Below are 19949 nucleotides of genomic sequence, written 5' to 3'. Positions count from 1 at the left end.
GCTGACGGCCGGGTCAGGGAAATCGGAATCAGGCTTGCCTCTGCAGCTCTGCCCAAAGTCCTAGCAAAGTCCTCAGAGCAGGCAGGAGACCAGAAAGTGACTTCAGCAAGATAAGTTCGACTTTGCCTGACTCAGAGACTGCCAGAAAGCAGATCCTTTATATAGGCCATGGGGTGTGGCTCCATGACTCAGCACTCATTAAGGCCTGCCCCTCCCTTCCTTCTGTTGCCTCCGCCTATCCAGTCTTCTGATGCGAGGGTCACTCCAATCAGCAGCTGTTGGAAATAAACTTTCCTCAGGCTCACATGCTGTGGAGGAGGGGGAGGGGTCTAGCTGCTCCGTTTGCCTGGGCATGGAGCCAGGGCTGGGGCCGGGGGGTGCTCCCTCCTCTGCAGCCTGCTTGGGCATGGAGCCAGGACTGGGGCCGGGAGGCATACATTCCTCCGTGTTCGGGAGCAGATAAGAAGGCCCCGGCTGCTGTGAGAGCGGGCAAGACACAACAAAACACTACAAATCTCTTTCAAAAATTGGCAGCATTCTGTAATACTGTATTGGTTTGTAAAGAGTCTTTTGGGGGGGAAATCATCACTGCTCCCTCACACAGAGAATTGCAGTTAACAACAATATGATATTAAGACTGGGGTGAACAAAGAATTGTCTTGGATGCCAAAAAGAGGATCTGACTCTTGCTGTAAACATTTATACAAAATACTACGTGTCTCTTTGTTTATTTTATATACTTTACTTTTTACATTTCCAAATAAATTTTCATATACTACAGTAGGTACAAATTAGTTCATCTTATGAAAAGTTGCAAAATGATTCAATCAATAGTAAATAGTGCTTCCTTCCTGAGTTCTTGGGCACAATTCATAGCCTAAGTATCAGAACGGCCAGGTGGCGACGGAGAAACCGAGTAGTCAAAGCAGCAGGAAAAATTCATGTGACTAAATCCCTGTGAGGAAAACGGTGCTAATCTTTTAAATTCCACTCTTCTTTTTCTGGAGAAAATCCTTTGAAAAACAGTCAAATTCATCTTCAAGACAAACAGCTTTCTTCCTACAAAACAAAAGGAGGAAAATAATTAGTCCTCCAGGGACCTCCGACATTAACAATACCCAAGTCAGTTTGAGGAAAACTAGTAAATTAGTGTTTGAAATAAAAACAGTAATTACAATTAAAAGTACCTCTCTAAATGAATCTAAATTAGACACAGATACCCCATTCATTCGCATAACAGAGGTGCAGTGGCTCAATGATACTGGAGATGGCAGGGTGAGCTCTTGTCACTCGCCTCAGCTTCTGCCCACTTGTAGTTCGAAAACATGATCTGTGTGAGTAGATAGATAGGTACCACTTGGGCAGGGAGATAAGTTGGTGCTCTGTGCAGGCAGTCAAGGGCTCTGAACCTTCCAAATTGCGGGAACCTTCCCAGTGGCAGGAACCTTCCCAGTTCCTTCCAGGAAGGGAGGGAGCCTTGGGTGATGCGGCAGGTAGAGCCACTCGTCTTTCTCTCTGGAGCAAAGCCAGCTGGCCCACCATGGGAAGCACGCAAGTGTGTCCTATAACAGGGCTGGTTCCTTGGCAAGCCAAACTACTCTGCAATAGCACTGGACTCCTGGTTACTTCAACAATGCCATATGCTAATAATAATAAAACAATTAAAAAAATTCTCTATATGGCATTGTTACAGTAGACAAAGAGCACATTCACTTACAGTTTCCAAGTGATTGATTGGATGGATGGATAGATGATAGAGGGTGGGGGAGGATAGAATGGAAACAGTAAGTGAATATGCTCTTTGTCCGCTATTCAAATATTCCCGACCTTTCGTCCAAGGCACTGACCCCCCCTGGGCTTACTCACCGTAGATGCTTTGAGGTGTTCTGGATTTTTTCTAGCTGAGTAATTTTTTGAGACAATCGTTCAATCTCCTTCTCCAGTTTGCTTTCTGTGATATCGACCTGCTGGCAGAGGCGAGCAAACGTGGTGGCCATCTCCCTAGGAGAGAAAACAGCAGCGCCCAATCCCATCAGCAGCCCAGGGATAATACCGCACGACCACCAGAGGGAGGGAGGGAGGGGGTAATGCAGTGACAAAACAGGTCAGACATACTGTTGCACCTGATGGCTACAGTTGGCGCTGGTGAGGTTGATGATCTGTTGCAGCTTTTCTGTAGCATAGTTGACAAACTGTTGCTTGAAAGCCCGCTCTTTGGCTTTGACTGTCCAAGTAAGCCTCTCGTAGAGGTACAACACCCCGTACATACTCAGCGAAAGAGAGATGACCTTCCAGCCCACAGTTCTCCAAACCTGGAAGAGAACCACTTGATCAAAAACGGTCCCAATTTGAGAATGTGAACCTTGGCTAGAAAAACTTGACTTGGGTGGGAAAGGAGAAACTAATTTTTCAGTTTCTGGCTTTTTTTTTTTTTTTTAAATGCAAAGCTATGTTTCACAAGTTTGATAGAAGTTGGCTTATTAAGGTAGGTTTTTTTCTGTTTTTAACTTGAAGGTTTGCTACTTTTTCTTTAAAAAAAAGAAGAAGAAGAAGAATGGCTGCTTTTAAGGTTATACCTGTCATGAAATTTTGAATTCTGCAAACAATCTTGTGTTGCGAACGATTTGTGACTGAAACAACTGCGGTGTTTTATAGAGGAAGTACAAATGGAAGAAAAAAGCATTCGCTATGATACTTTTACATATTAAAAAGTGCTAGGAAGTGAGTGAGTGGCAGTTTGGAGGAAGAGGAACTGCACCTCACAGCGAGAAGATAGAGATTGTGAATGGCCCGTTATTTTAATTTTTGTAACTGCAAGAGAAACGTTCCCCTTTTTCATGGGCATCTTCGAAGCAGGGAAGTTCTCTTTAGATATGGGTGACGTCTGCTCGCTTCATGTAGCCTGCCTATACTTAACTTGAGAGCTTCCTGCCTTCGGTTAAAAAAAAAGATCTACCGGATGAATCCGCAAGCCCAAGTCTCAGCTGTTGAGAGCGGTGGGCTTGCTCTCAACAGTATGGCTAGAGAAAAGAAGTTGTCTTTTGGTGAGATACAGGTGTTATACCTGCCTTGTATGCAGCTTTATTCCTCTCTAGCGTTCATCTCCATAGTTCTGTGATGCATTTCCTGCCACTCTAGGACTCACCTCTCTGTGCTCCTGTGAGGCACTTCCTGTTATATGTTTGTGTGTGTGTGTGTGTGTATACATATATATATGTAGGTCTTGGCATTTTTGGGTATTTTCCCGTATAAGGCTGAGAGTATCTTGGCGACGTTTCGACAAGGTCTCACTCATCATCTTCAGGCTTGTGTCTTGGGCTTCGTGCTTCTCAAGCAAAGAGTGGTTGGAGCTGCCGTCTCTCTATAAATACTGGTGCGCCCCCCTCTGATCCCCACACAAAGCAGGCTGACACACACCAGGAACACGACAGGACCTCAAACTCGGAGCCTAATCAAGGCCCGGGATGCTGCATTACAGCCATCTGCTCAAGACATCACATCACAGAACTTCAGAGGCCACAACACCAAAGCTCAGGAACAAAAGACCAGGACCACACCCACACAGGATGCTACGAAACAGCCAACCAATCTGCAAACACCCACTCCATCTACCAATCAGGATGCAACCACAGCGCCAACCAACCCGCTCACAGCAACACTCCCCACCTCCCCACCAGTATTTATAGAGAGACAGCAGCCCTGACCACTCTTTGGTCGAGAAGCACGAAGCTGAAGACACCAGCCTGAAGATGATGAGTGAGACCTCGTCGAAACGTCGCCAAGTTACTCTCAATCTTACATGGGAAAAGACCCGAAAATGCCAAGACCTACATACCTATACCCGTGAAAACCTACGAAAACACACACAGACACACACATATATATACACACACACACACACACACACACATATATATATACATATGCACACAACTATATATATGATGGCTTGTATAGCGTTTTAATTGCATTTTTAATTAAACTACATGAAACAAATACAACTCCCATAGAATCCCTATAATGTAATTTTGCTACATAGCAAAGCAGTTCTGTACCACTACAGTTTAAGTGTTCACCTTGCTCTTCATTTAATAAAAGCTACATGAAATATGTCTTTGGAAAAGATGGGACGGGCTCAGACCTAGATCACCCAAGCTGTTTGGGCAGAAGGGGCTGGTTTGGAAGACAGAAAGCTCCCCCCACACACACACAACTAAGGCAGAGATGGTCATGGTACTCACCAGACCACCAAGGATGATAACCGTCATGGAGGTCCGAGATGTCAATGATGCCAGACTGGTGACCAAGGAAATCATGAGCTCCTCTTGCGAGGCACTTTCTGGGGTTAGACTGGGAACACTAGCACAAGGAGTGGAGGCAAGAGATCTAGGGATCTAGGGAAGAAGAATGCAAACTCCTGTTGCTCACGGTCACTCATGCTTGGGTCACCTCCTCTCTGGATTAGTGCATTGTGCTCTACATCAGGGGTCTTCAACCTTGATTCCTTTAAGACTTGTGGACTTCAACTCCCAGAGTTCCTCAGCCAGCTTTGCTGGCTGAGGGACTCTGGGAGTTGAAGTCCACAAGTCTTAAAGGGACAAGGTTGGAGACCCCTGCTCTACATGATGGGACTACCCTTGAAGGCCAACCAGAAACTTCACCCAGTCCAGAATGTAGCAGTGAGCACAGTAAAGGGGCCCCTCTAGGCTTGCCCGCGTAACACCTCTGTCGCATCAGCAGCACTGGTTTCCAGTTTCTTGGGTTCAATTCAAGGACTTGGTCATGACCTTTAAAGACCTAAATGGCTCCCTGCAGGACTGTCTTTTCCCTAAGGACATCTACCCACCCTTACCAAGTCAGGTAGGGCGGGCACGTTTCTATGTTCCTTCCCCTAAATATTATCATCTGATGGGAGCTGGGAAGTGTGTCTTTTCCGTGGCCCTGCCCCGTGGAACCCTCTCTACCCTTTGACGTCAGGAGGCCTTGAACCTTTCAGCCTTCCACAAGCCTTTAAAGACCCAGTGTTTTCCCTAAGCTTTGGCAGAATAACTACACATTAGAAGAGATTGATGCCCAGTTTTGCTGCTTTCAATGTTTTAATAAATTTGAGTTCACTTTAAAATAGCAACAGCCCTTAGATTTATATACCATTTCACAGTCCTTTACAGCCCTCTCTAAGCGGTTTACAGAGTCAGCATATTTGCCCCCAACAATCTGGGTCCTCACTGTACCCACCTCGGAAGGATGGAAGGCCAAGTCAACCTTGAGCCTGGCAAGATTCGAACTGCCAAATTCCAGGTAGCCGGCCATTTGATTTTATATCTCTTCTAATTTTTGACTGGGAGTTGCCCAGAGTAAATTGAAATATGGGTAGCTATATGAATGTTTTAAATAATAATAAAATTTACAGTAAGTCTGCTTGAGGGTGGGGGGTGGAGGGAAACTGGAGACAGCTGGGCTATTCATAAGAGCTCTCCATTCGTGCATTCATGAGCCAATCAAATGCTACCAAGGGTAGGTCTGAAGACACAGTGCAACAACAGCTTTTGGGAAGAGTCGCTCTCTATGTAAATGATATCCTGCTATTTCATCAGAGGCATCCATCTGAACAGGCAAGCTGTTGTGGCCCGCCGGCAACCAGCGGGGCTGGCAGCAGAGTCAGACAGTGAGGAGGTTGGGGAGGAATAAGGGCCTGTCTTGGGGGTTGGAGAAAGCTCGGATGAGAGCTCTGCATCAGAGGCAGAGAGGGAAGTAGACAGCAGTGAGGCAGAGGAACAGCTGGAGCCCGTTCCCAGTATGTGCATGCACAGAGTTGCCAGACAACAAGAACAACTCAGAAAGCAGGGTCGACTTGGGAGTAAAGCCACACCTTGGAGGTGATTGGCCCCTCCCATAGGAAACAAAAGAGTGTGAATGGGGAGTGGGCTTTTGCAGGAAACAATTTGTCTGTTCCGTGACTCTGAGAGACTGTGCCAAGTTTTGCCTTTGGAAACTAGTTACTCAGCAGCCTTCCAAGCGACATAAGATCTGTGTTGAGAAATATTCCTTTGAAAAACTGTTTGGACAAGCCTTGCTGACTGTGAATGAAAAGAATTCACAGTTGTGTAAATAAAAGAGGTGTTGTGACTCGTCCTCCCTCCTCTCCTCAGCTGGGCCCCTCCCATCTCCAACCGGGCCTTTTATCAGACTCCGAGTCTGATAATGAAGATGAACGGCCTGTCATGACTCCAGCCCCTGGCCCTGGCCCCATGCCCGGAGAGGATTCAAGGAGTGAAAGGAGAAGCCCAATAAACCTCACTCATACAGCGTGTGTTCCTTTGGCTCAGCCTTCAGAGCAGGAAGCCAGCCAGGTGGTGGAATTACCCGGGCCTACTCCCTCTGACCCCTCCCTTTCCCAGACGCTGACAGCAGATCCAGCTGAAGACAATTCAGCGTGGGTGGACCCTCGCTTCCCGAGATCTGAGAGGCGACGCCAGCAGAAGGAAGGGTGGGGCAGGCCTGGATAAATGCTGAGTCATGGAGCCACACCCCACAGCCTATATAAAGGACCTGCTTTTGGCATTCCAACCTTGAGTCAAGCAAAGTCTTATCTAGTTTGCTGATATCAGACCCTATCGCTGAAGTCACAACTTGGACTCCTGCCTGCCCTGATAAGCCTCGAAGGAACTTGGCAAGCTGCAGAGGCTTCGTTGCCAAGTTTGTTACGGACTTCCTTGACTCGTTCGTCGGAGTGGGGGTGGGACACGACAAGAGGTTTTGCTGAGACCAAGACTCTGCTTTCTGCTTTTGAAGGGAAACTAGCTCAGAACACAAGCACAACCAGTGGCACTTAGTAACAACAAGGCTCCCCTTCAATGTTTCTGGGAGCTGTTGACAATCATGAGCCATGACTGGTCTGCTGAACAATCTCCGATATTCAAATCTACTCTGCCATTTTGCATACAGGGGGACTATCTATACATACGAGCGCTAGAACGAAACCATCTGAAACACTCACTGCAAGAGCCGGTTCGGCCATGGTGAGCAGGACCCGATGGGCGTGTTGAGATCCTAAGAAGCGACTAACAAGAGCCGTCCAGCCCAGGGAGAAGCGAAACGTGATATCTTCTTGAAAATCGGAGCAAAGGGTGTTGCAGTTCAAATCGTAGCTCAGGTCAAATTGCCGGCATGGAATCAGCAAATGGAGCTTGTTCTGGACCTCTGACGGCAAGAGGGACTGCAGATTTTCTACAGCAGAAGAAAATAAAAAGCATTGAGTGGAAAAACAGCACATTGAACTAATTTCTAGAAATAGGGAGACAGGCCGGACTGCCTGCCTGCCTCCTCAGAAACCCAGACCCAAAGACATGAACTGCAAGGATGGCATTATTTAGAACACAGAACAGTGTTGGCGAACCCATGGCACGGGTGCCGGAAGCGGCACGCAAAACCGTTTCGCGAAGAATGTGCAGCCTCGCAGGCTCTTCTGCATTCCTGTGATCACACGCGTGCTAGTCAGCTGGCCATCATGCGCGCGGGAGCGGGGGAACTCGGAAGAGTGGTGTTCCGGCACACATGCACAGGCCAGCACCCGAACCTCCGGGTTGACATTGCGTGCATGCGCGATGGCCAGCTGTTCGTCGGGCACGCTTCCATTCCATATCCGGATGTTTGGGTGCCAGCTCGCGCAAGTGCAATGGACCGCTGCTCCTCCAGGTATCGATGCTCCTACGCGCGAAGGTCAGCAGGGCAGGGCATATCTCACGGGATGGTTTTGCGTGCCACTTCCATACTTACTTCCATACATACTTCCATACACCCTTCCATACTTCCACCTCTCACAATACTTGACAACACAGTATCAAAAGTAGAAACCTTCAAATTTCTAGGTTCTATCATATCGCAAGATCTCAAATGGACAGCTAACATCAAAAACATCATTAAAAAAGGACAACAAAGAATGTTCTTTCTGCGCCAACTCAGTAAGCTCAAACTGCCCAAGGAGCTGCTGATCCAGTTCTACAGAGGAATTATTGAGTCTGTATTTGCACCTCTATAACTGTCTGGTTCGGTTCTGCAACCCAACAAGAAAAACACAGATTTCAGAGGATAATTAGAACTGCAGAAAAAATAATTGCTACCAACCTGCCTTCCATTGAGGACCTGTATACTGCACGAATCAAGAAGAGGGCCGTGAAAATATTTGCAGATCACTCGCATCCTGGACATAAACTGTTTCAACTCCTACCTTCAAAACGACGCTATAGAGCACTGCACACCAGAACAACTAGACACAAGAACAGTTTTTTCCCGAAAGCCATCACTCTGCTAAACAAATAATTCCATCAACACTGTCAGACTATTTACTGAATCTGCACTACTATTAATCGTCTCATAGTTCCAATCACCAATCTCTTTCCACTTATGACTGTATGACTATAACTTGTTGCTGGCAATCCTTATGAGTTATATTGATATATTGACCATCAATTGTGTTGTAAATGTTGTACCTTGATGAACGTATCTTTTCTTTTATGTACACTGAGAGCATATGCACCAAGACAAATTCCTTGTGTGTCCAATCACACTTGGCCAATAAAAAATTCAATTCTATTCTATTCTTCCAGCACACAGGCCAGCACGCGGGAATGCAAAGGTTCACCATCACGGACACAGAACAATAGAGTTGGAAGGGACCTTGTAAGTCTTCTAATCCAACCCCCTCCTCAAGCAGGTGAGCCTATACCCGTGATGGTGAACCTATGGCAAGCGTGCCACACGCAGAGCCCTCTCTGTGGGCACGCCAGCCGTTGCCCCAGCCCAGTTGCACTGTGCATGTGCACGCGCCTCCTGCCGGCCAGCTGGTCTTTGGGTCTCTGTTGTGCATGCGTGTGGGTGGGGCCTTCCCCGACCTCTGCAGGTTCTATCCTCCACAGGTGCCTCTCTGTGGCAGGAATACAGGAGAAAGCTAGGATGCGCTGGGGGTGGGTGGGTGGAGAAACTGTGGAGATCGCAAGGCCCCCCGCCGGCCCTGTTTTGGGCCTGAAAAGCCTCCTGCACCAACCCGAAAGCCAGGGTGTATGCACGAGGGCTGCATGCGCAGGCAACGCGGGGCGCTTGCATTGCATTTTGGGGGTTGGGGCACATTCATTTGCACATGTGTGTGCACGCTTTGGGCACTCGGCACCAAAAAGGTTAACCATCACTGGCCTATACCATTTCAGATAAATGGTTATCCAGTCTCTTTTTGATGGAGCACCTACAACCTCTGAAGGCAAGCGATTCCATTGTTGGATTGCTCTCATCGTTCGGAAGTTTCTCCTTAGTTCTAAGGTTGTTTCTCTCCTTGGTTAGTTTCCATCCATTTGTTTCTCGTCTTGCTTTTTGGTGCTTTGGAAAATAACTTGACCCCTTTTGTCTTTGTAGGACAGTCATGGCTAACCTTTTCGGCACTGAGTGCCCAAAGCACGCGTGCGCAAATCCCCAAAATGCAATGCATGCACATCCCCTGCTCATGTGTCCTGCCCCCCTGTGCATGCGCACGCACCCCTACACATGTGCGCACAGCCCCATGCATGCACTCCGCCTCCCACGCATCTTCCTGCCCGCGTGCATGCCTCCCACCCCACTTCCCTACTGTACATACGCGGTAGAGACCCAGCTGGATGGCAGGAGGTGCACACACATGCACGGCGGAGCTGAGATGGGGTGACGGCTCGTGTGCCCAGAGAAGGCACTGCGTGCCACCTCTGGCACACGTGCCATAGGTTCACCACCACTGTTGTAGGATACTGGAACACTGCTATCATGTCACCTCTGGTCCTTCTTTTCATTAGACTAGACAAACCCAATACCTGCAACTGTTCTTCGCATGTTTTCTTAAGACCTACTTAAGAAACATCAAATGCAAAAACTGAAGGCAAGAGTTGGCTCCTGAAATGAATTCCGTATATAGCCACCCAAATATGCAGCGCAAGGGGAGAAATCAAAGGGCAGTATTTATTCATTCTTCTTTACCAATAATTTCTTGCTGGGATTGATGCATAGAGCTGTTGACTTCGCTGGAGCACCGGTCTGCCAGATTTCTTCCCAATCCTTCCTCTAGGTGCTTGCTGAGTTCCTGGCGAAAGGAAAATCAGGACCTTTACCATGAACCCAAATGTATTCCTCCTTTTGCTAAAACACCACACGGCAAGTTTATGAAATTTTGACCAGTTCTGGGCTCTACGTATTAACATCGTAGGAATTAGTAGATATGATGCTCAAGTAGTTGATATGGGAGTACCACACACACACACACACATACACATAGACCCCAAAACCAATCCATAGATATCAAAACTAGCCAAGGAATGGAAAGCCAACGGAAAGAACTTACATTTTTATAAAGTTTCAAAACTTGTGGAGATGAATGGAAATCAGAGTTAAACTCATCTACCAAAACGGAAAGCCGACAGATTTCATCAGTCATGGCAGAAGACACCTAGAAAACATGACGCATGCCTGAGTAAGGTCAGGAGAAATGAATGACATCTTTCCAACACAACCCGCCTTTTTAGAGCCCTGAGGAGTAGGCCAATAATCGCTTCCAAAATAAAACGGAGGGAGAAAAGATTTGATGTAAGATAGCGGCCTACCTCAAATTACTCAAGAGATTTCCACTACTTGGCCTATAATAATTTTGTAGTGGCGAAGCAGGTACCAACATGGCTAAAAGCTCAGTAAGGACCTGGCAAATGAACTAGTTATGGCAGTAACCATAGTTATGTGAATTTTGTTGTATGGGTATACTGTGTGTATACATACAATGACAATACACCTAAACTTGCTACTGTGGGAGAGTGCTGTGAATGGAGATAGAGACTTGGCTATTTACCTTGTTGGCAACTTCTTCTGTAACATCTTTAATTTTCTTCTTAACCTCATCTGTCAAAAGGCTGAGCTGGTTTCGTACAAATTCCAATCTATCCTTCAGGTCTTCTCGTTCTTCCATTGAATGCACTCTAAGGCAGGGGGAAAGCAGCCATCAGCCTCTGGTGGACATAAAACTCAGACTAACAGTGGGGCCACCAACCCTACTAGGTAGATTCCAGGCAAAATGAAGAGCAAGGAGACAGATTCAATTTGTAGCTCAATTTTAAGACTGTTTTTCTCCTCTGGTCTTAATCCTGGTCCTTTGAGCCATGTGCTTAATGTTGATATTAAAGGGTCACATATACCTCTTGATTATTGTGTGACCCAGATAATACTGTAGATCAGGGGTGTCAAACTCAATTTCATTGAGGGCTGTATCAGGGTTGTGTTTGACCTTGGGGGGGTGGGCATGGCCAGGGTGGGCGTGGCCACCTTGACGTCACTCGTGTTGGGGGTGCCTGTGGCTACCATGCTCCATTTTCGGCTGAGACAGCCTCCTGTTGCCCTCTGCTGCGAAAACGGAGCTCGGGGAAGGCCACTGTTCTGTCCCCCTCGCCTCAGTCCGAGCAATGACTTCATTAGCCGGCAACTATCAGCTCTGGCAGCAAACTAGCGAACGTCTGCCAAGTATCTCTGTTATCTCTCTTGATGCCGATGAGTCAACCAGGAACAAACAGTACTTCAGCTCTAGTTAAGCAGTTGATTTGCTTGCCACGAAGTGGTATAGCAGCCCTTGCTGCTTTTATATCCTGTGGGGTGTGGCTCCGTGACTCAGCACTTCCTACGCCTGCCCCACCCCTGCTTCGGTTGTTCCTGCCTCTCCTGCCTACGAAACCTAGGGTCCAGCCGGCCCTGATTGCCATCAGCCGGGTCTGGAGGCGTGGCAAGAGTCAGGGGACGGAGGCCTCGTTCTCTCCTCCACCTGGCCTGCCTCTGGCTCCTGGAGCTGAGCCAGGGAAGCCGGTGCTCCAGAGTTAAGTCCTGATGAGCCTTCCCCCTCACTTTCCGAGTCACTTTCTGGCAGGGGACCCGGCTCGGGGGGCGCAGACACAACAGCCACACATGCCCCTCTAAGCTCCATTTTTGCTGCCAGACGGCCGCAGGAGGCCATCGCGACAAAAAATTGAGCCTGGGAGAGCTGCGCGCAGCCCGCTCGAGTTCTGATTTTGCTGGCAGAGGTACCACTGGTTCTTCATTGTTTCCAGGCCTTGAGTTTGACACCCCTGCTGTAGATTACTCCCTGTCTGGGAGGGAAAAGAAGCCAGCCATTAATTAATTTGGAAGGCAGAACCTGGAGGTGATGTATGGAAGGGAGAGCCATGGGAAGAGACAAAGCAAGCACAGAATTCTTTGGCAGGGCACATATGGCAGCCATGACTCTTCACTCAGCTATTTCCAGAGCTAGCCTGCCTTTTTCTAAAAGGAACCTCGCTTTAATTATTTGCACTTTTTATCGCTTACTCGGACTGTAAGTAGCATGGTTGGCCTAGTGGTGAAGACACTCGCCTCCCACTCAGAAGGCTGAGAGTTCAATCCTAGATACCCTGGCAGATGTGTCTCTCTCTCAGGGCACAAAGAAAAAAAATATCTGCTGCAAACTCCACGTAGGCGTCAGGAAGGGCATCCGGCCAATAAATGCTGAGCTCCACTCAGTCGCCCCAATGCCACTTAATCACCCCAAGTCTACCACAAATTAAGGAATTACAGTGCAGGGTCGTAAAAAGAAAAAAATGCTTTCCCCCCCTTTAAAATGTGTTTATTGTGGAAGATTGAGGGTTGGACTAGTTGACATCCAGGCTTAGCTTCCACCTCAATGATTCTACCCTATAATATTTACTATATATATATTTAGTGCCTATGTCAGCTTTGGCTCCTGGCAACTGTCTGGACCCATTATGGTGAACCTTTGGCAGGCGTGCCACGGGTGGCACACGGAGCCATATCTGTGGGCATGCGAGCGTTGCCCTAGCTCAGCTCCAGCGCTCATGCGCGCGCTGCCCAACTGATTTTCAGGCCTTCCAGGCCCACCAGAAATCAGGAAACAGGCCGTTTCCGGCCTCCGGAGGGACTACGGGGAGTGGGGGTGGGGAAGGCCATTTTTCGCCCTCCCCAGGCTCCAAGAAAGCCTCTGGAGCCTGAGGAGGGCGAAAAATGGGCCTACTGGGCCCGCTGGTAACCTTTTGCCGTGTGCCAAAAGCGAGGAGAGCGGGGTGGGTGGGGTGTCACATGCGCATGCAAGGGGGTGGGGCATGGGGGGCACTGAATTATGGGTGTGGGCACAAACACACGCGCTCCCCCCTGCACCCCCCCCCCCCGCTTTCGGCACGTGACAGCAAAAAGGTTAGCCCACACTGGTCTGGACTATTCCCTGCAGCTTTCTTAGCAATATTTTTCAGAAGGGGTTTGCCATTGCTTATTTCCTAGGATTGAGTTCTCTCAGTGACTGGCCCAAGGTCACCCAGCTGTCCAAGGCAGGACTACAACTCAGTGTCTTCCAGTTTTCAACCTGGTACCATAACCACTACACCAAACGGGCAACCCATTTTAAGGGTTTTTAAACGATCATACCTGCAAACAACTTGAGCTCCTCCATAGCAATAGCACTTAGACTTATACACCGCTTCCCAGAGTGCTTTACAGCCCTCTCTAAGCGGTTTACAGGGTCAGCATATGGCCCTCCCAAAAATCTGGGTCCTCATTTTGCCCACCTCGGAAGGTTGGAAGGCTGAGTCAACCTTGAGCCTGGCGAGATTCGAACTGCCAAATTGCAGGCAGCTGGCAGTCAGCAGAAGTAGGCTGCAGTACTGCACTCTAACCACTGCGCCACCAGGGCTCTTGAATGACGGAAGGGTGGTATAGAAATAATATTAACAACAATAAAGATGACTTGGAGACCGTTTCGTGTTTGCATGGGACTATAGGAACTCGGCAGCGGGCCAATCCAATGTCACAGGCCAAGTCTCAAAACCTGCTTTCCTCATCTGCTCTACTCACCTCCTACTAACGGGGGAGAAAAGGTCAAGTGCAACCGGGTGGCTTTGTCCAGTTTTGGGCAACAAGGCAAATGCAACAGGAGAGGCCTACCTTTGATGGGCTGCCGCCACATTTACGTTGTCCATAATGTTTTTCACAGTCTCAAGGATCTGTTTAGCTCTGATAGTGTGCTGCTCAAACTTGGTTTTCACAGCTGACTGCGAGATACACTCCTGCGAGGGGCCCAAGCCACAACACACATTACTGTAATTCCGTCGCCAAAACACTTGGGAATTTCGAGCTTTCAGAGAACGCTCTGATGCGATTATAGGTATACATATGTATAAAATAAAGCTAAAGGGGGTGGGGGAGAAAAACAAAACACATACAACAACAGCAACAACAACAACAACAAAAAAGACAAGCAGTAACCAAAATCCCAACTCTAGAGCAGTGAAATCCTGCTCTCTTTTGCAGTTCAGCTAACAGTAATGTGTAGAAAATAAAAAGAACCATAAAGGCAACAGTTAAGAAAAAATAATAATCCACTTAACGCGAGCATTTGGGAATCTCAACAGAATTGCCTGCTACGGGTGATTTATATTACAGTTTAGATCAGGGGTCTCCAACCTTGGCAACTTTAAGACTTGTGGATTTCAACTCCCAGGAACTCTGGGAGTTGAAGTCCACAAGTCTTAAAGTTGCCAAGGTTGGAGACCCCTGGTTTAAATGAACTGCTGAGAAGCTAGTGGGAAAATGAGGAGAATCCATATATTGGAGGTGTCTGCGGGATCTGTAACACACGTAAGTGGGAGGAGCTTCAATTGCGCCACAGTGGCTGCCATTTTGAAAGAAAGATCTCTTTTGTAACATACACTGTGGACACTCTTGGCTGGATAAATGCATCTGGATTTCCTTGTGAATGCGTTCTTGAACTAGTTAGAACGTCTAGTCTGCAGCTAGAAGTACGTGCCAGCTTTGGTTTTTGAATGATATGGATGGTAGGATATAGCTGGTTTGACTATTACTCCTATCTAATGCAGAACCATCTACCTCAGGATTGGCTCTTGAAGGTCTCCATCAGGGATGGGATCCTACCGGTTTCACAACCGGTTCGCTGAGCGCACGTGCCAGACAAGCGCTGCGCGCACATGCGCAGTTTGCAGAAAATTGACTTCCGCATCGCTGAGAGCAAAGAAAACAGCTGAGAAGCGGCAATCGACTCTGATGCCCGATCAGCTGGGCTTCGGAAGCAGAAATATAAGTGAGTATAACGCAGGGATGGGCGGGCGGGCCCACTTCAAAGATTGAGAGAACCGGTTCGCTCACGGCTGAAAGTGGGAGCTAACGGTTCGCCCAAACTGGTCCAAACCGGTAGAAACCCACCACTGGTCTCCATCATTCCCGCTGCGAGCTATCTCTGGTCCTTCAGGATGAAGAAATCCTGAGGACCAGCTTCAAGGACTACATTGATGGTCCTTGCCCACATACCACAGAAAGGGGAAGGATAAATGGATTAATGCTTCCTGCATCCATATATAGTGGCTGAAGTATCTCCCACATGCCTCAGGCGGAAGACACATTGATCTACCAGCCATGCTGGTGCTATAATAATCTGATTCTGTTCATGGAAGGAAGCCATTTAGAAATTCCTACATGGGCAGTTTTCACCTCCATGTAAGTGTAACGAATAAAGCTGTCTTGCAAGAAGCTGTTTACATTATTCATATGAAGACAAGGTAGCCAAAAAGTCTCTGTAGCCACTACTGGGTCATCACTAGGATGGAGGTCTTCTAGTTCAGGGTTTCTCAACCATGGCTATTTGAAGATGGGTGGACTTCAACTCCCAGGATTCCTGTCAGCCATGTTGGCTGAGGAATTCTGGGAGTTGAAGTCCACCCTTCATTAAGTGGCCAAGGTTGAGAAACACTGTTCTACTGTATTCTCTGGTTAGCTTAGGTTAAATGTCACTTTCAAGCTCTTATGGCAACATGAGGAATATAATGACTCTTAAATACTTGAAAATCCTTTGTTGAAGAAATGGAGCCTATTCGATTAAGGTACAGGGTTATATCTGAACAGTTACTGGTGGCTCAGTAAAACCTTAAAACATTTTATTCACCTGTTTACCAAGAGAAAAAGTTTATTTTCTTCTTCACTGAATTCTCCTAGACTCTTGAATATATCCTAACAGAACTTAAAATTGCAGCTCACTCTCTCAACCTTAACAAGGGTTATTGGCCCCCCCCAAAAAAATGGCGTAAGAAGCAAAGGAGATATAAAATAGAAATAATAGACAAGAGCCATTACGCTCGACGAAGTAGATCTAGAAATCAGCAATGAAAAAGCAAGCGATTCACACGAGCAAGAGCACATTGTTAGAGCTAGACGAGATTCGCAGGAAAAGGCCAATTCCAGATCAGCAAACAGGTAGAAGAAGGCAGACTATACAACAAGCAAGTCCAGAGTAGGAGGCTATAACCATACCTCAGGGATGGAAAAAAAGAGAGAAAATAATAAAAGCAGACAATCAGTTCAAACAGTTCCCCTCATTGACAAGATCAGGACAGAGAGAGGTCTGTATTGGAGCAGGAAAACCTTTCAGCCAACAGTTCAAGAATTCATCTCTAGCCAGGCCCAGCTACAAGAGGGCAGTTGAATGGCTTGGCTAGCAGGCCCCATTCCCTGGACTTTGGGCGGCCTGGCTTAATACAGGTGTATGGCTTTCTAAGCTGACCATCAATCCTAAAGCAAACAAAAAAAACAGGACGAACAATTTCTAATTATTTCCTTCAATGATGTCAGTTCCTTCAGTCCTTCAGGTTTTAAGAGACGATAAATAAGAGCCGTGGTAGCGCAGTGGTTAGAATGCAGCACCGCAGGGCTAACTCACTGCTCACTCCAGGAGTTCGCTTCTCACTGGATAAAAGTTGACTCAGCCTTCCATCCTTCCCAGGTGGGTATAAACGATCACATCTGCTGTATAACAACAGCAATAGCACTTAGACTTTATATACCGCTTCACGGTGCTTTACTTACCACTGGCTAAGTGGTTTACAGAGTCAGCATATCTGCCCCCAACAATCTGGGTCCTCGTTTGGAAGGATGGAAGGCTGAGTCAACCTTGAGCCAGTCAAGATCAAACACCTGGCAGTGGAACACAGAGTTAGCCTGCAATGCTGCATTCTAACCACTGCACCACCGGTGCTCTGCAGGCGGCCTGGCTATTCAGTTGGTTAGTTTTTGTCCTGCAGACGTCTACAGCCCTTCATCCCCTTTTCAAATTTCCACCCGTTCCATATTTCTCCACTCTTCTTAAGAGATGTTGAGAATTGATTTTCATGCAAAGAGAAGATTCTGGATTGTGTTCCTAGAAAAGGCGTTAGCAAAGCATCCATAACATTACAGTTCTTTCGACAGAACACTCAAATTCCTTCTTAATCAAGATTTTTCATCTCTGAAGCTCGACAGGAACCGAATCAGGGAAACGTGATTGTGGCGCATCTCTTCCTCCTCCTCTTTTTATTTCTTAAAACAGTATTTGCAAACTACCTCAGTCAACGGTGATGCTGGCTGGACTGCCACCAAAAAAAAAAAAAAAAAATGACAGGCCATAATATGACATGGTGGCATACACAACAAGACCAATGACAGTCAACAATACATATAAGTCACACGGTCATCCAGCTTCTCCTTTTTTTTAGCCAGTCACACTGAAATAAAATGGCATTCAGGGTCTCACGGCAGCTAACAAGGATCAGGCTAGTTCCTGTTTTGTGAGAACTGCAATGCTTCTTCTGTAATGTCTCGTATCAATCTTTGCTGCCTTCTAGAACAAGGAGGAAATGGCGGTCCTCCAGGTTTTCCCCATACTATAATCAAGGCCATCCCTTACTATTGCCTGCTAGTCCCACAGACCTCAGAAGCATTTTAAGAATGATCATTCAATATACCGTATTTTTTGGAGTATAAGACGCACCTTTTTTCCCCTAAAAGGAGAGTGAAAATCTGGGTGCGTCTTATACTCCAAATGTAGTCCCCACCCAGCTTCTCAAACGGAGGTTTCAGAGGCTGAAAAAGCTTCAGAAAAGAAGCCCCCAAACAGAGCTTCAGAAAAGAAGCCCCCAAATAGAGCTTCAGAAAAAAAGCCCCCAAATAGAGTTTTAGAAAAGAAGCTCCCAAACAGAGCTTCAGAGGCTTTTTTTCTGAAGTTCTGTTTCGGAGGCTTTCAGAGGCAGAAAAATGTTTTTTCTGAAACAGAGTTTCAGAGGCAGGAAAAAAAAGCCCCCAAAAAGCAAGGCACAGAGCTCACAACCAAGGAACCTATTGCTAAAATTCACCTCCGGGAACAGCTGATTGGGGGTATTCCAGGAGGCCAATCCACCTGCCAATCAGCTTTTTTCTTATTTTCCTCCCCAAAAACTAAGGTGCGTCTAATTCACTCTTGGCTGCCAAGAGTAAATTCACTCTTGGCTGCCAAGTATCGGATACAGGAAATACATCTGTTGTTGTCATATTCAGAGTAAAACATTCAGGCAGAGAGAAAGGGGTCAGTTACATCATGTTTTTTATGACTGAATCTGAATTGTGTTTCCCCAGGAATAAAACTTCAGGCCTGGACAATACAGAAGTATAATAGGCCTAACCTAGAAGCATCTTCATCGCTCTACAACAGAAAAACAGTTGGGTTCTCTTGACTTTCGGATGTACAAGACAGCCCCTGGAAGAGAACAGAACTACACTTCGCACTAATGTGCAAAATTAGCTGAATGTAAGAGTCATTCATAATTATTTGAATGCAGAGTCTTCTGACTCTCTAAGAAAACCCACCAAGCGTCAAGATCAATTTCTTTCTTCAGATAATCCTGGAATGAACATATCTATGGATGGCATCATATACATAGCTCCATCAAACTGATTTAGATACTCTGGAAGTTTACCTCAAATATTTTTTCAAAATGCTGGAACTCCTGGAACCGTGTCTGAAATCCCTCGGCGATTGCGCCACCTACAAGAGCACAAAACAGAGTGGATGAACGAGACAGTTCTTGAAGCTGCAGGAGTCTTTTGAAAGATGGGGGCTTCTGGAGTGGTGTTTTGACCTAGGTTTGTTGTGTCTCGTCCGATCTCACCACAGCCGGGGCCTTCTTATCTGCTTCCGAACACGGAGGAATGTCCTAGTATGCCTCCCGGCCCCAGCCCTGGCTCCATGCCCAGACAGGCTGAAGAGGAGGAAGTATCTCCAGCCCCCAGCTCTGGCTCCATGCCCAGGCAAACAGAGCAACTAGACCCCTCCCCCTCCTCCACAGCATGTGAGCCTGAGGGAGGTCAATTGCCAACAGCTGCAGACTGGTGTGACCCTCGCGTCAGAAGACTTGATAGACGGAGGCAACAGAAGGAAGGGAGGGGCAGGCCTGGATAAGTGCTAAGTCATAGAGCCACACCCCATGGCCTATATAAAGGACCTGCTTTCTGGCATTCTCTGAGTCAGGCAAAGTCTAAACATATCTTGCTGAAGTCACTTTCTGGTCTCCTGCCTGCCCTGAGGACTTTGCTAGGACTTTGGCAGAGCTGCAGAGGCACACCTGATTCGGATTTCCCTGACCCGGCCGTCAGCGGAGGAGTGGGACACGACAAGGTTCCCTTAACAAGCAGGAGGCAAGAATTGGTCCCGGCAAAACCTCTTATATTTACACGACTGTGAATTACGTTCACTCACAGTCAGCAAGGTATGCCCAAACAGTTTTTCAAAGGAATATTTCTCAACATACCTTATCTCATTTGGCAAGCTGCCACGTAACTTGTTTCCAACCGCAGTACAAGGCAAAACTAGGCACAGAGTCTTTCAGAGTCACGGAACAAATAAATTGTTTCCTGCAAAAGCCCACTCCCTGTTTGCTCCTCTTTTATTTCCTATGGGAAAGGCCAATCACCTCCAAGGTGTGGCTTTGCACCCGGGTCGACCCTGCTTTCTGAGTTGTTCTTGTCTTCTGGCGCATGCACACACTGGGAATGGGCTCCAGCTCTTCCTTTGCCTCGCTGCTGTCTAACTCCCACTCTGCCTCCGACACAGAGTCCTCGTC

At 47.3% G+C, this 19949-nt stretch overlaps 1 protein-coding gene across 2 annotated transcripts in view; it reads right to left on the bottom strand.

Annotated features, from left to right (window-relative positions):
- Positions 1-720: 720 nt before the first annotated feature.
- Positions 721-19949, bottom strand: part of MFN1 (mitofusin 1) — a 36088-nt gene continuing 16859 nt past the window's right edge. The window contains exons 9-18 of one of the 2 annotated variants that reach the window (XM_058188249.1): positions 18807-18874; positions 13978-14099; positions 10856-10982; positions 10358-10462; positions 9997-10099; positions 6998-7227; positions 4242-4394; positions 2116-2312; positions 1867-2001; positions 721-1059 (exon numbers count right to left, since the gene is read on the bottom strand). In XM_058188249.1, coding sequence (XP_058044232.1) covers positions 981-1059; positions 1867-2001; positions 2116-2312; positions 4242-4394; positions 6998-7227; positions 9997-10099; positions 10358-10462; positions 10856-10982; positions 13978-14099; positions 18807-18874 — 1319 coding nt within the window. In that variant the 3' untranslated portion in view covers positions 721-980. The remainder of the gene's footprint in view (positions 1060-1866; positions 2002-2115; positions 2313-4241; positions 4395-6997; positions 7228-9996; positions 10100-10357; positions 10463-10855; positions 10983-13977; positions 14100-18806; positions 18875-19949) is intronic. The other variant, XM_058188250.1, reaches the window with a different exon arrangement.

The sequence above is a fragment of the Ahaetulla prasina genome, chromosome 6, assembly GCF_028640845.1.
Source record: "Ahaetulla prasina isolate Xishuangbanna chromosome 6, ASM2864084v1, whole genome shotgun sequence".
Lineage (NCBI taxonomy): Eukaryota > Metazoa > Chordata > Lepidosauria > Squamata > Colubridae > Ahaetulla > Ahaetulla prasina.
Note: the sequence above shows the minus strand (reverse complement) of the source record. Positions and strands in the feature narration are given on the sequence as shown.